This window comes from Emydura macquarii, unplaced genomic scaffold (genome assembly GCF_026122565.2).
Source record: "Emydura macquarii macquarii isolate MOO-44397 ecotype Brisbane River unplaced genomic scaffold, CSIRO-AGI_Emac_v2 contig_2768, whole genome shotgun sequence".
NCBI lineage: Eukaryota > Metazoa > Chordata > Testudines > Chelidae > Emydura > Emydura macquarii.
Genome location: NW_027132905.1, coordinates 38,519,381 through 38,534,873, shown reverse-complemented (window position 1 = coordinate 38,534,873; position 15,493 = coordinate 38,519,381). Strand labels below are relative to the sequence as shown.

At 45.2% G+C, this 15,493-nt stretch overlaps 1 protein-coding gene across 2 annotated transcripts; it reads left to right on the top strand.

The window, feature by feature from the left end:
• Positions 1-1,161: 1,161 nt before the first annotated feature.
• CCDC27 (coiled-coil domain containing 27) lies at positions 1,162-15,074 on the top strand. 2 transcript variants are annotated; one of them, XM_067567109.1, is made up of 13 exons: positions 1,162-1,182; positions 2,947-3,115; positions 3,768-3,897; positions 5,197-5,331; positions 5,899-6,041; positions 6,482-6,643; positions 7,243-7,476; positions 8,661-8,874; positions 9,629-9,759; positions 9,936-10,013; positions 10,513-10,725; positions 11,591-11,695; positions 11,842-15,074. In XM_067567109.1, exons 2-13 carry the CDS (start codon positions 2,975-2,977, stop codon positions 11,977-11,979), a joined length of 1,824 nt encoding a protein of 607 aa, XP_067423210.1. In that variant the 5' UTR covers positions 1,162-1,182; positions 2,947-2,974; the 3' UTR covers positions 11,980-15,074. The 2 variants fall into 2 exon arrangements, with proteins under 2 accessions (XP_067423210.1, XP_067423209.1); XM_067567108.1 differs by lacking the exon at positions 7,243-7,476.
• Positions 15,075-15,493: the final 419 nt, after the last annotated feature.

Sequence of the window (15,493 nt, the reverse complement as noted above, 5' to 3'; positions counted from 1 at the left end):
ATCATGAGAGGATGACAACCTTCCCAAAAGCCTCTGCGGCTAGTTGCACTGTGGGGTAGCTACCCACGGTGCACTGCTTTGATTGTCAAAAACAGCTAGTGGGGACGCAATCCGCTGACGCAATGAGCGTGGTGTGATCACACTCCTCTGACTTCTAAAATTCGGCGGGTGAAAGTTGATTTATTTTAAATCGATTTCACTCCACAGTGTAGACGTACCCTTCAGCTTGCTCGTTCGCTTCTGCTTGCAAAGAGAACATTGTGGCTTCAAAGGAGACAGGGGCACTGGAACAATTTGTACAGTAAGGGTGCTGAGAGCCATTGAACCAAAGGTCACCTCTGGATATGATGGAAACCACTTCAAGTCAGGGGATGCGGCAGCATCCTCCACCCCTAGTTCCAGCACATGAAAGGAGATGCATCAGAAATGCATCTATGTATTCCCTTCTTCCCCTTCCTGCACGGTCTGGGCCGGAATCCTGCCCCCGCATTGGAGCCTGCTCAAGTCTGCAAAATCATGTCCCCAAACACTACTTCTAACTTTCTAAAAATAAAGTTTAACTTGAAGGAACACAGAGGGCTGCCCCGACTGGCAACGGGCACCCATGGGGGCTGTTCCCAAGGGTGTGAGCAGTCTCAGCTTGCTATGTTTGTATAGGGTCGCGTTTGTCTTTTGGGGGATAACACCTTAGGGAAGATGACTCTGACTAATCAGGACCATTGCTAATAACTCCACAGTTCAGCACCGACCGGAAAGGAGGGGAAGCGTGTTAGCAGCTGGCTCAAGAAGCCGCTTCTGTGCATCTCAGCACCCTGGGGTGGGAGGCTCAGAGCTCGCGCCTGGCACGTGGGAGACCTGGCTCACAGAGAGGGATGCAGCCAGCGTGCCCGGCAGGAGGCGGAGGAGGGAGGCTGCATTGTCCGCGCTCGCCGCCAGGGGCGCAGCAGCGGCCGCTCGCGCTCTGAGTGTCCTCTTTCGCCCCGCCCACCTTCCTGCCCCTACGCCTCAGCACGTTGCTTTAGCAACAGCTGTCCACAAGCCGGGATACTCTCCCGCCCACTGCTCGCCGCTCCCGCCGCTCATTGGCCAGCTCCCCTGCCCGTCCCGCCGCTGGGATTGTCAGTCTCCCCGCAAGCCGAGCGGCCGGACTGAGGCTGGTTGAGAGTCGATGGTTGGGCGCAGGTGAGGCGCCCCCACCCCGCCCCTCTTCCCCAATCCCTTGGACCCCGCAGCTCCTGAAACAGCCCGCCCCCGACCTCCCCACCTCCACGCTCCCCCTAGCCCAGCCCCTCCCGACCTCTCCACCCTCATCCCAACGCTCCCCTTAGCCCCGCCCCGCCCCCTCCTCTCCTGTTCCCTCCAGCCCCCTTTCTCCAATCCCCTGGCCCCCCAACTCCCAAACCAGCGCCCCCGACCTCCTCACCCCCTCCCTCCTGCTCCCCCTTTCCCTCATCCCCCAAGCCCCCATCCTGCCCCCTCCAGTCCCTGCTCCCCCCAGCCCCTCTTCCCCAATCCCCTGCATGCCCTGCCTGCCCCCTTCCAGTTCCTGATCCCCTCCGCCCCCAACTCTCCCCCCTCCTATGCAGGGCCTAGGCCTTGCCCCTTGCCTCATTTTGTAGATGGGGAAGCTGAGGCACAGAAGGGGGAAGGGACACATCTTTCACCCCAACCTCTGACATGGGGGGGCTCCAAAGTCCCTTGGACCTAGTTATTGGGGTGCAGATCATGCCCAGGTTCTGGGGCAGCGTACAGGAGCTGCGGCTGCTCAGCCCCTCCCGTACTCAGGCCCAGCAGTCTCAGCTTCTGTACCCCCCCCCTCCGAAGCCCGTCGCATCAGTTTGGGCCCAAGAAGCTCATTGCACCCCTTAAGTCTCTGACAGAGCCAGGAACTGAACCCAGGAGTCCTGGTGACCAGGGCCCTGTCCTGTGTTCCACTGTTCTTGGCCTGAACAATATCACAGAGCAGCTATCAAATCCAGCCTGGGGGAAGTGTGCTGCTGTGATCCTGAGCATCCAGCCACAGGTGGAGAATGAAAACAGGAGGTAACAGGTGCCCTGGCTCACAATTCCATGTTGACTAAATAAAGCCTTGCAGCGTCTATTCCTCTTTGCAATCCCAATATGCTGTTTTATCAAGACTGGCCCCAAGTCTTTTGTGGCTCTTGTCCGGGCGGAGGCCAATGGCATATAGCCCTCCTTCCCCCTTTAGGTCTATTCATTTCCTTTATTAGCACAATTTTCATTCCGAGCCCCCTGCTTTGATCATACATTTAATGCGCGGATTTACTCAAACCATGTCATGCTGCCTGTTGTCCAAAACACTGCAATGGCAGTGGTGTTTACCATAGCTGAATTAAATCTCAGCTCTGCAAAAACTCCATATGGGTTTATGCAGGCATTCACTCTAGGAACTAAACAACTGACTAAAGTTAAATCAGGAAAGAATTTGGGTCGCAGAATATTACATGACTAGAGAGCTACATAGTACATGAATATTTCTGAGAGCTTTGTATCACTTTTCCCCAATTAAACAGAATTTTGTATTCTGTACAAAGTTGAAGTCTATTCCATTTCTGGGAGATCAGGCTTTTTCCCCTTGGGCAGAAAGTGAAGATAATTTAGACTAGCGGTTTTAAAACTTTTTGAGCTGAACTCCCCCCCAACCACACTTGATTTACACTTTTTGGTTGCACGTCCCCACCCCCAACCCAGACAAAAATAGACACATGCAAGGCTGGGTGGCCCACTGAGGTGAAGGGAGGGTTATGGTGTTCCATCACTGCTCCCCCCCTGCACTATCATCTGTGTCCAGCGCATGCCCTACAGTTGAAAACCTCTGATTTACACTGTTATTAGGAACACAAGTGAGGAGATGTGATTTTTTAAATTATAGGACTTTTAACCCAACGGCTCTATTTGAATCTCCCTCTCTCTGTTTTGTGAAAGGCTGAGATGTTGAAACACCATTAGAGAGATGAACTTGATGACAAAGGGCTTCAGTGAGCTCCAGGAATTAAGCAGCCGAAGACAACAGACACCAGTATGGAAGCTTCCTAGTGGTAGATCCACGCTGAGTAAATCGGCTCAAGCAGTCAGACGCTACTATGAAAACCAAGTATTTAATATGCTGCAGTTTTAATCACATTTTAGACATGATAAAATGGGATTTGATTGGGGAAACAAAGGGTTACAAGGTACTGTCTTGATAACACTATACACTTGGGGCCAGCTCCTGGGAGGTGCTGAGTCTCTTTTGGGAAGTACTCAGCACCTTGCACATTGGTGTCTTGGGCAGCAGCTTCTTTCAGCCTTGAGCTCCAAAGAAAGGAAGATGCCATTAAGTAAGATGGATTCTGCACAGTGCAGCAGCAGATCATATGCCATTTGGTTACCCACAGAACTCTCAAGGCAAGTGAAGCAAAGACAAGCTGTTATATGCAGATAATGGCAAGAAGTGGATTTTCATCCCTACTATGCCATTGCAATGCTTTGTTTATCAGCAAAATCATAATCTCACCCCCATGATTAATGCAGGCAGTCTCAAAAGGGGTTAGGCATCAGTTTCAGTGGGATTTGGGCATCTAACGCCCTTGAAAATCTTAGCTGAAAGAGATCAGGAGAAAGGAATTTTAGCATTGGATGAAGGAAGGCTTTCTTAGGGAGGGTCTGATCCTGCAGTGAACTACCTTCCTGCCAACCTACAGTTAAAGAGCACTTTCTGAATAAGACACATCCAGTTAATGGTCTAATTTCCTCTTATTTGCCAGGCTGATATCAAACCTGCTGGCTTCTCCGAGTCGGAGTATGAGCCCCAGGTGGAGCAATTACAGAGAGCTTTTCTAATGCGCCCTGGATGTCCTAGATTTAGTAACAGAGCAACTTCAACATCCCAGCTCGGTAAGGCTCACAAGGGAGACCAGCAAACCCCAAAACACTCTTTCCTGTGAGATATATTAAGATATTTCTCCCACATGATAGCCCTTATTTCCCCAATACTCCTGTTTAAGTCCTACAAAATTGCAGGTAGCCAGAGTTCTGATGGCTCCCTCACCACAACCTTAACATGGAATATAGATTTCATACTTGACTAGTATGTATTTGCTAGTAGGTGCTTTTGACACTATCCTATATTGAGCATTTCCTCAATGCTACCAAAAAAAGTTAAAAAAAGAAAAGCTAGTTAGTAGCAAGTGAAAACCCCAAAGGCAAGTGTACAGATCCAAGAAGGGGGAGACCAAGGCCACCCAAACAAAAAGCCATCCTGCTTTTAGAGGACTCCAGACCAGCTCCAGCCATCAAAACTCCCAGCGTCTCCTGTTGTCCTAGGAGGCAGGCAGGCTGGCTCCTTTCCCTTAGGCAGCAGGTCAGGGAAGAACCAAGTTCATTAGGCCCTTACCTCAGAGGGTTGAGTCAGAGTAACCAAGGACATCATCAGAAAAAATCTCAAAGGCCTACGTCAGGGTAGTGACCGACGGAAGGGATGGACACTATCACCAGCACAACTTCTGGTTCTTTCTCTCGTCAGCTTCCTTTCCCTGTTTATATATAGCCCCAGGGCAGGGCAGGGCAGGGCGCTTCTTGATTTCACCCAAGCTGTGTATGCTGTAAACTGCACACAGTCTCTTGAAGGGGTAGTACACCCTACCATTGCAGAGCAGGGGAGTCCTACTGAGAAGAGTGAGGTTTTCCCCTCTGTCCTGAGCACCAGCCCCATTTTTCAGGCTAAGGAAACTTTGGGCTCATGTTGATCTGTTTGTTTAATGCTGAACGGCCTTTCAGAACTAGTTTCTGGATGATCTGGTGGTCCCCTCTGGCTCTAACTTCTGTGACTATGAAGACAGATTTTTCCTTATTCTGAAGGGTGAGATGACTCAGATTTTGGCCTCTTTCATTCTATCACATAAATTTATACTACCATGACCAGGTAAATCTACCTGGATATTAGAAGAGATAGGTTCCTCACATACTGAACTCCTAGTTCTCCTATAATAATTAAATCAGTCTCTCATTTAGCATAAAATCCACATTTCTTTTCACTTCTCTGAAATTGGTAAAAGAATTTCAACCCTTTAGTGTGACAGAGGTTATAAGCCAGAGTGGCAAAAATCTGGAATACGTCAAAGATATTTTTCTTACCAAAAACAAAACAGAAAAAACACTTTGATAACCAGGATTTTTATTTCTTTTTAAACACAGAAAGTACTGTACCAGACATCCATGATTTGCCCTATAATTTGAGTACCATTAGTCTGTCATCCCAACTCAGTTTTGAAGAGTGGAATACTGTCTTTCAGACCACATATCCATCAGAATCAGCCACCAAGGATAAGGGTAAGGGGAGAACTGTGAAGATTGTATGCATGTGTGTTTTCCCAGAAGGGTGAAAATCCTCTGTAAAAATCGGTACTGTGGCAAGGCAGCACATTACATTGCTATAGGAAACACCACTGGGCTTGCCTTGGTTGCTCTTTTTAACCAATTGGTGGCATGACATGGTCTTCAACCAAGCTATATATTGCATAAAGCAACCTGCACCATGTGGTAAAGATGCTGCCTTTAGTGCTTCAGAGTCCCTGTTCCAGTCTAGGTTGTGGTTCTATGCAAGACACCGAGGCACATACAAGGCCAGCCACAAGTTGGAGGATTTTGCTGATTACAGTTGTAGCTAGCAGACATTGTGAAGCCTACCCATTTGAGGCTGGGTCACTGTTTTTAGTTAAACATGGTAAATCATCTTTTCTGAGGAATTTTTAAAAAAATCTTTAACCAAACAATTGAGCCTATTAATAGAGATTTCTTGCCAGAAGAAAAGTTTGAGAGAACAAATGTGTTTTCCAAGTCTCTGGTTGATATTTAGATAAATGCTCTTTCCACTTTTAGCCTATTTTTGCCCCCTAGATGCTGGCCACCTCCCACCCAGTAAAAGTCTTACTAGTCTCTCTAAATGGAAGAGTTTCACAGAAGGAGTAGGTCCAGCTAAACAGCAAAGAGGACCCACAGACAGTAAAATTCCATGGTACATTGATGTTATCCGTGAGAAGGTGAGAAAGTTGCTATTATCGTTCAAAAAGAAAAATAGACCAAGCACATCGTTAATTGCAAAGTGATTCAGCTAGTAAATTAATTTTCTAAGTGTGTGATGTAAATTAAGTTAGATAATTCTATTTGGATAAATGCATTCAAAGAATCTCAAAGTTCTTTTTCAAAACAATGTGAAGTGGGTGTTACTACCCCATTTTATATGTGCAGGAAAGAAGAGAAAGCAGATAGAGAAGTGCAGTAAGTCCACATCAAAACAAGAAAGAACTTAGGAGCCCTGGGTCCTTGTCCCTTAAACTAGATGCCATTAAATTCCTTAGAAATGGGCAGGTATTGAAATATAGGACGAGTGGATGATGTACATCTTTTTCCTGTCCACCAATATCCCATCAAACTTAAGATGTATTGTTTAAGTGGACACTATGCTGGTATCTGTTTCCAGGAACAATGCTTGTTGATGATGGGGCAAGAGATCAATCATCTTGTAAGGTGTGAGGCAGAATGTGCAAGGAAGGACGATGTGATCTCTATCCTTAGGGAGGAGGTGGAGAATCTGAAGAAACAGCTGGACCTGCTCAGGAAGGAAAGTGTCATCACAGAGGAGGTGACTTGCACTCATTTTCCCTGTATGAAATGAAGCAGGCATTTAAGATAGCCCTTTTCTCTCTCACTATGAAGTCTATGAGCAGTGGCCAAAGCTAGTGGAAAAGTGGATGATGATTTAAGCAGATAGATGTCCTCAAATAGGCACAAAAAAAAAAAAAAAAAGGACTGAGTGAATGAGGTTCAGATAAAAGCTATTTAAGGCCCTTTTTGAGCTCTGAATTCACACGTAGCAGAGTGAGAGGGAAGAGCATTCTGGGTAATTAGATGCAAATGATACCCCCAGCAGTCCCACTTTGATTATGAACCTCATAACTGATATAATAAAGCTACTGACTGTGACGATGCTGGTTGGAGGCAATCTGAAGCGGAATGGAATGCTGAGTGCACTCATTTGTGCATCATTTTCCAAACGCCTTAGCAACTTCCCAAGAGCCAGTTTGGAGGCCTAGCACTAAGAATTCACTGACGAGGTGAGGTATATTTGTGGTTACTGCACCAGACTTTTTCCTTTATGTGCTGCAAGCGAGGACTATGGAAAGCAGCTTCCCACTATTAGCTTCCCAGGTAGTTTTCCTCAGACTAAATTTTTCCTTGCAGAAAGATGCAGCCTCAGAATCTGTAGCTGATGACAGCAGGACAAAGATGCATAGCCTAAGCAGCTCAGTGCAGGATGGCTTAGGACAAAGCAGCACTAAGGAAGATTTGAGAGAGGAGGTGGCATGCTTAACATTAAAACTAAGCTACTCTGATAAAATGCTGGACTCCAAGATTGCTAGCCTGTCTGAGTCCTTGATGAAAGACCAGGAGGAACTATGGCAACTGGAAAAGGAGGTGAAAGAGGATCTGCATCAGTCCAGATATGGAGAAAGGAACTGACAATAGAATGAGAGGAGTCTATGCAATTATATGCTTTTCACAATGCTGCTAGATGTATCCTTTAGTGACTACATCCTCTAGATTTCTCTCCCCACCTCCCATCTCCCTTGGGTCTCTGATTTGTAGACTTGGGAAAGTGTGTACAAAGCATTTAGAAACATTATAAAAAAATAACTTAGGTTAACATCTCTGGGCCAAATTCTGCTTTCAGTTACATCAGTGTAAATGAAGATGCACCACATTTACATGTGGAACGGAGAGAAAAATTTGTCCCTACTTTTCTGAGTGAGTGTGTTTTGGGAGTGGTTCACCATGGGATTTTTAAGGTTTACAAGAAGATTCATATAACTTAATCCCCATTCTTGGGTGCACTTCTATGATGATACAAGGGAAATTTTCTAAACACAGAAATGAAAGAGATCAGGGTGGACAGATCCTAACAAACTAAATTCTCCTAATTGTGCAGAGGGGCCCTAGAAACAAAAATTTAGACTAGAACATCTAACCACACAGATCCAAAGAGGGGCACATTTCAGATGCTTATGCGTAAGAGTGCCAAATATTCAGAATCCTCTTCTCTTGTAGTATCCAGGAGATATGGCCTGGCAAAGGGTCAAGTTCACGGTCAATGGATCTGGGGTCTCTGTATTTGAACTAAATTTAGACAGGAGGCTCAATAATGAACTTTCAGAAATCTTGCTCCAGGTCTGCACTGGGCTTATGGGATGTGCCTCCAGGAACATGACACCCATGATTGTATGTTTTTTAGTATCTAGACATTGTGAGGTCCCCAGAGGCTCCAGTGCTGGATACAACAGACACTTTTAGATAAAGAAGAACAGGAAGTACAATTTTCCTGCATTTGGAGTAGAACTCGAGTTTTAGAGGGATCCAGTAATTAAGCTGCAGCAGTTACTGAATCATTTTCTTAAGCCTGGTTTCACCATATATTATTCCATTTGTACGGAATCTGCTCAGGGTTAGAGAGGGGCCCTTAATGCAACTCCAGAACTAGACCCTCCTCCTTTCAAACGTTCAGCTCCATAAATGGAGCCATCTGACGACTCAAGCCTATCTCTACAGAAAGCTGCATTTTGCTTAATTTTTCAAAATTGTTCCCATCCCTTTTGGCCTTACAGTATTCAGAAATGCAACAAAATGGCTTGAGACAAGAGGACATGGAAAAAGAGCTTCTCGGTACAGAGACTGAAGAGGCTTCTGAAGAAGAGGAGGAGCATGAGGCAGAGGCGGAAGAGAAAGCATCCCTGGTCAAGCTGAGAGAATTCCAGCAAATGAACCAAGAACTCTGTAAAGAACTGGAGAAAGTGAAAACCGACTATGACATGGCCACAGGTACCAGGACTGGTGTATGGGAAAATACAAAAGGCCTAGAGACCAGAGAATATCTGACTTTTTAGTGGCTAGATCCCAGACTTTTCCCCTGTTCTGTGAACAATTCGTATGCTGGTTATGAGGAGGTAAGGAAAGTCATTATTGTGGCTCAGTTCCTTCTGTCTAAGAAGGATCTACATTAAATCTTCACTGAGACTGCAGCTTCTATTCTCTCTGCAGTTTTAAAAGGTAGCTTCCCAACAGTAGCGGCTACTTTTGAATTATTTTCCCTTACAGCTTGCCTAGTAAAGATGCCCATTACTCACCAAGGGCAGATTCGACTTAAAAGTGTTTGGTAAAATTTGAACTGCTGAACAATGCGGGTGCTAGTCAAGAACAGATTTTGGACAAAGAGGAGTAGCCGCCCTGTATAGCTAGCAGCACTCAGCACCTCTGTGATGTGCCCAGCTTGTTTTGCTAGCCTGGAGGGAGCTTCTGCATATCAGACCATTGCTAAATCTTTCGACTCTTGCACAAGATGAATTTGGCTGGTATTAAGAAATGGACACTTCAATTTAGTGATGCAATAAAGTATCATTCAGCTGAAGGGTTAACCCTCATGTTACTGTAGTTCTAGGATAAGTTATGTCCATAGCCAGCTGACTTTTTGATTATGGAACAAAATGATTGGCCCCTTTTTCCATCACCTAGGGGAGACTTCGGGAGGGCTCTGACAGGGATTCAGTTGGTTCAGAACTCTGTTCTGATTTTACAGGTGCCATCTCTTCCTTGCAAAGGCAGCTGGCTTTTCAGGAGTCACAAGTACGACGAGCTGAGTCGGAAAAGGAAGTGCTACAGAAGGAGCTCAGAGAGCGGGGAAATCAACTACAAGCCATGTCTGCCAAGGTACAGTCACTGAGATCACAACACAGTCCAGTGAGCACCATTGTTTAAAGTGTGGGAAACTGGGAATTTATTTTTTGTGAGGCTTGTTTTTATTCTTTTTTTAAGAAGTCATGAAATCACGATTCTGTGACCTGTAGTAAAGGGGCTAATGTGCTAACTGGAGCCTTTTCTTTCAGTTTTCCAGCCTCCGAGAAGAACGGAAGCGTGAAGAAATGATGGGAATAATAGAGAGAGAAAATTACAAACTCCGACAGGTGATTCATCAGTGCAAAATCCTGCGCCCAGTTACAGCAGCCAACACCTTAATTCTCTCTGCTGTGCCCCTCATAGGCCTGGGCCTGTATAAATTTAACAAAACAAATATCATTTTGTGAGCACCTTGGGCTCCTTTAGGTCCTTTCCTGCTCTCTTGTCCTGTGTCTTTCACTCTAGTTATTCTCAAGACTAAACTCATCCATGTCCTCACTAGTTTTGCTGGGGAGTCTGTCCCATGAAAATCAGAGATGGGACAGCCCTGGGATATTTAGTTTCTCAATACATTTTATTGCTCAGTTTAATTTTTTAAATGAGCCTGAATTGACAGAGGAAACCAACCTGTTGAATGGCTCTTAATTAGAATAGTTATTAAATACTATAGGTAAGAGAAAGTCCCAAACCGGTAACATTTCTGGGCATTGACATGTGCATCTGCTGTGGGAAAGGTAGGAAATGTTTGAGTTAGGCAGCTTGCTCCTGAACGGTTTTTCTCCTCAGGACATTGTGGAACAGGAATCTAAACTGGCCGAGAAGAACAAACTGATCGATGATTTGCAGAACAAGATCAACCAGCTCCAGGCAGAGGTTCTGGTAGCCCAGCACCGCTTCCAGAAGCAGCTGCGTGACCAAAGTGAGATGCAGAGCCAAGCTGAGGCCTTGCAGTGCGCTGAGCAGCAGGCCAAAGTTGCACTGGAGTGCATCAGTGCCAGGGTAAAGGCAACCTCCTTCACTGCAGGCCCCTCCCTTGAGGGTGGGACTCCAGCTAATGAGAACAATGGCCCCAGTTTAGTCAGGGCCATCCTTACACACAAGCATGGGTGGACTGCATGGGGCTCTTTAGCCCTGTCTTTCTTTGGCGCCTCAGAATCCTGCTCTTCAGCAGCAAGAATGGAGGAGCTGGCAGTTAACAGTCCACTTGCTCCCCCAGCCTTTCCCTGCACTTGCCTGAGGCCTTTGTTTCAGTTATGGGTCTTACAGGAGTCTGAGAAAAAAGAAAAATCAGACCCAGAAGTTTCAGAGAAGAACAGTTATAATGCCAGTCTTCTTATCCCAGAGCCTCCCAACCCCTCTGGGGATCCCCTTCTCTAAAATACAGCAATAGTCTAAACAGCCATCTTGGGAAGAAGCATTTCTCCATATTCTTAAAGGGCCATATTCAGACCTGCTGCAAGCAGGTGCAACTCCACTGAGGCCCATCCATTTTCAGGTCAGATTTGCTGACATTACTAATCCTGAGACTCGTGTTGCCTGTAGGTGTCTGTGTGGGGCTTCTGGTAATGCCAACTATAATTGCACATACTTAGCTTGGGGCAGAATGTCACAGAAACAAGCTTTCAGTCCTACCATTCGTCAGTGTCCTGGGAATATTCAGAGACATGAGAACCTGTCAGAAATGCCAGTTGTCAGACCATCCCTCTTGTTGGTGTAGTTTAAAACGCAGGTGTTGCTGCAAATTCTCTGTCTCGTGAGAGAAGGTCTTTCTTGTGTAAGACAGTATCCATCTTTAATTGGAGGAAACTTGTTTAACTCTTCAGCCTAAACTGAGGTTGTTTTTATTTTTCTTTTAAAATCAAAGTTTGAAAGATTTCGGAGCAAAATAATTCAGGCCACATACAGCACTGCAGGTGCCAAATCCCCCCAGGCTGAAATTAGTGATGAAGAGGCACTGGAGGCCATGCAGGTATGTGAGTCAGTGTGGAAGGACACTTCTGTTTGGACCCCTGAGCTGGGGACCAGCAGAGAAGTGAGGGGAGAAAGAACAGCTTTATGATCCTATCACCTCCACGGCTAATACTGGCTTCTCCTGTGAATGTGTCTGATTTCCAGAGAATAATTAGTGAGCGGCTGGATTTTCATCAGATGCTGAAACAGAAAGGTGTGAAGGTCCCGTCTCTCTTCAGCACTGAGTCGACAATTCTGTCCTCTCCTAATTCTAAGGCCAACAAAAAGAGCCCTGTGAAGTAGGGTCTTGTTCACTGAGAGCTGATTCCTGCAGCTGAGTCATTGAATCAGAAATCTGCTTTCTCTGGTGGCTCTTTCCTGGTTGCATTTCAGCTTGTTCTCAGGTGTTTTGTTTTTTATTGACAAATTAAACAATTGAATTTCAAACGAGTTCAAATGAGTTCTATTAAGGCAGCTGATCTCTAATTAGACCACACTGTTGTCTCATAATTGGCATTGGGGACTGAAATCAGAGCTCAACTTGCCATAAAATCACTTACCTCTCAGATTTTTCATCTGTAGAATAATCTCCACCTCACACAGGAGTTGTGAGAGTTAAAGCGAGTTTGCAAAGTGCTTTGGGGTCCTTGGATAAGAGGGGCTAGAAACTGAAAATTACCACCTGTGTGGGGCACACCACCTGCTTTTGCAAGGTTATTCTATTGCTGCTCATTGGCCTTCTTTTATATGCGTGGTGCATGCATAATCATGGGATCACCAAGCTTCTCAGACCTGAAACAAGCAGCCCTTCCAAACTTGCCAGATTCTAGCAATCAGATCCAGGTAATCTCTGATCATATCCTACAACAATGTGATTCCCAACCACTGCTAGACATCACTAGTGCTGGTAAAAGCTTTAGTAATGAATCATACTTCCCCTTTATAACCTTAATGATAAATCACCAGGCCAGGCTCTCATGCAATGTCACTGCCAACCTGCCATTCAGCTGTGCACCCTCTAACCCACTATAGAGTTCGGGCTACTGCAAATCCAGCTTTTAGTTCAGTTTAGCTGAAACCTGTTCCTAATCTACTTTAACTAAACCAAAATAAGTAACTTTTTCTGAAATTAATGTCCACACAGGAGTCTGCATTGATTCAACTAAACTGGTTTAAATTCACAACTTTAGTTAAACCAGTGCAGCCTGCCAGGTAGAGAAACTCAGGGAATTTTATTTATAATAGTTACAGTATGTAAAAAAGTTACTAGTATATGTGTGATGTGTCAATACCACCACACATTTGGGTGTCACCTTATTCCAGATGCCTTGGATGTGCTGTGGAACATGGGACCAAGTGCCTTCAGTTCACCCACTGTCTGGGTCAAGTGAAACAATGTCCTGAAATGTCTATACAAACCTAAACATCCCAGTGAGGTTTTAGGGCCAGATTCTGAGAATGATCTCCATTTTAGTGGACACAAGTTGTGGATAGTACATTTATGGGCATAACGGGGAACTTAGACATCTACAGGGCTTAAGTACAAATAGTTGCAGATGACAAAATGTACTTGCTGTTCTGTTCCTGCAAGGTCGAGACTCAGTTAGGGCTGGGCTGAAAATCTGGCCCTTAGTGTTCAGTTTTCCTCTGTAATAAACAAAGCGGGTGGTGAAATGCATGACCATTTCAAACTTCAAGGCCAAGCAACTTTAACCTCTTGGAGTGAAGTAATCACCTTAGTACTGCTTGGTCTAGAGTCTCTTATCTCTGTATGAAATTAAAGTAACAGTTCAAGATAAGGAAAATGGACCCAGCTGTGCATATTAAAGTGTGGTTCGTCTTACAAGTAAAAATGATACCTTCTTGCTCAGCTAATCTACCTGTACTTATTCAGTCATGTCTGACTGAATAATTAAAGTTAGCTTGCACTTTTTTTGGATGGCACTTTTTAACTCTGTAGAGCTCATACAGCTTTGAGAGAGGGAGCTGGATTTTATTCTGGCTCATGCACCCTTAGCAGAATTATTAATTGCATTCCCATTGCAGAATCTTTTTTGTTGGTGATGTGTGAGCCATAGAGAACCTGTCTGACTTTCAGCCACCAAGCTCAAGTTCGCAGGGTGGGCAATTAGAAAAATAAAACATTTTGGACTTGCAAAGTGAGCGTAACGGAGAGGCAAACATGGAACCCCACTCTGCCAGTTTTACAGAATCACTTTCCAACTGTAGCTTATTGCCATTAACAATAGCAAGGTAGAAACCGGCTTTTGAGGTCAAGATTTTAAATCAGTTCCATAATCAATGTGATGATCACTTCCTGGACATGCACAGTTATTACTTCTAACTAACAGAACAGGTCAAATATCTCAGTGTCTACTTCCCAGCAGACTTTCCTGCCCACCCCTGCTAGCAGTAGGTAGCTCCAGAGCCAGTTACAAATCAAAATGGCAGGTCTGTGTTTTACCCCTACCCAGAAGCCACACTTATGAATTTCCCATTGGGCAAAGTTATTCCAAATGCATAAAACAGCCTCCTCATCCCTAAGAGATTTCTAGATGAATTATCTCACAGTAAATAAAAAGGTCTGGTTCTCCAGGGCCTGGACTTTGTGACCTCATTTACACCTGTGTAAAGTGGAGCTGAAACACTGCCAAACCAGGATTCTCCACTCACTTGTACTCCTTCACCCCAACTTTGCAAAATGACGAGAGATTCAGACCCAATGCCCTTAAGTTGGTATCTTCCGTCCTCCTCTCTGCTACAGAACAGACTGATAAGTTTGCAACTCAGATGGTTGCCTCACACTGTGGCAGTCCCAGCCCTTTGCCAGGAATTCTACAACTCTTGCATCCAGAGGTCTATTGCAAAAAAGTCAACAAAGTTAAAGTACATTTTCCTCCGCAGCTTAGCACAAAATTTGTCTAAATGACTAAATTTTGTCACTGCCCTCTTTGGTCTGATCTTTCCATTTGTCTAGATCAGAGATTCCCAGACTTTCCTTATTGCATATCCCTTTCCAGATCTACCAGCTGCCCACGTACCTCTACTCTTCTCATCACTGAGCCTGTGTGTGTTCTTCGAACACTACCTGTTTTTAGCCACCTGTCAATATCTCACGATTACATACAAATATAATAATAGTGTGACATATACAACTGACCCCCCCCCCCAAGTTCTGAGCTCGGTTAGATTGAACAGTTGTTGGGCAATTGAATCAGTGTTGTATGGTGATTAGAGGCGAGAGCTCTGTACGTCAGCATCACTGTGTATCTGTGTTCTCATTGGTACATCTTGAAGTAAATTAACTACTGTATTTTATGTAACAAATTCCCAGAGTTGTAAAGCTTTGTCTGAGTAGCCTATTATAAAAATGCAATAAACAAAACAAATAAAAGCCACCATTACACAGTTTCTCCCACGCACCCCCCAGAAATGTCTCACATACCCCCAGGGGTATGCATACCTCAGTTTGGGAACCCTGATCTAGATGGTGTCTTCACACAGCTGAATCTCTCTGAAAATGCCATTGCAGATGGTTAGTGAGGGATGTGCCATTGCTTTTCTCTTCAGCTTTAATATTTATAATACAACCAAACACAAAGTCACCTTCCTTTTTGCCTTTCCCTGAGAGCAGACTACTGCTGAGAGACGCCGGACTGAGGGTTCCATGTGGGCAAGCTCCATAGAACCCGGACACTGGGCCTCCCCTCGGCCTGCAGGGGACCATCTCGGGGGCAAGAAAGGAGCTAATTCCCTAGGCCACTGGAAGTTGTGCCCTTTCTGCTGTGAGGGACAATCTAGCTGCCAGGTGTAAAGG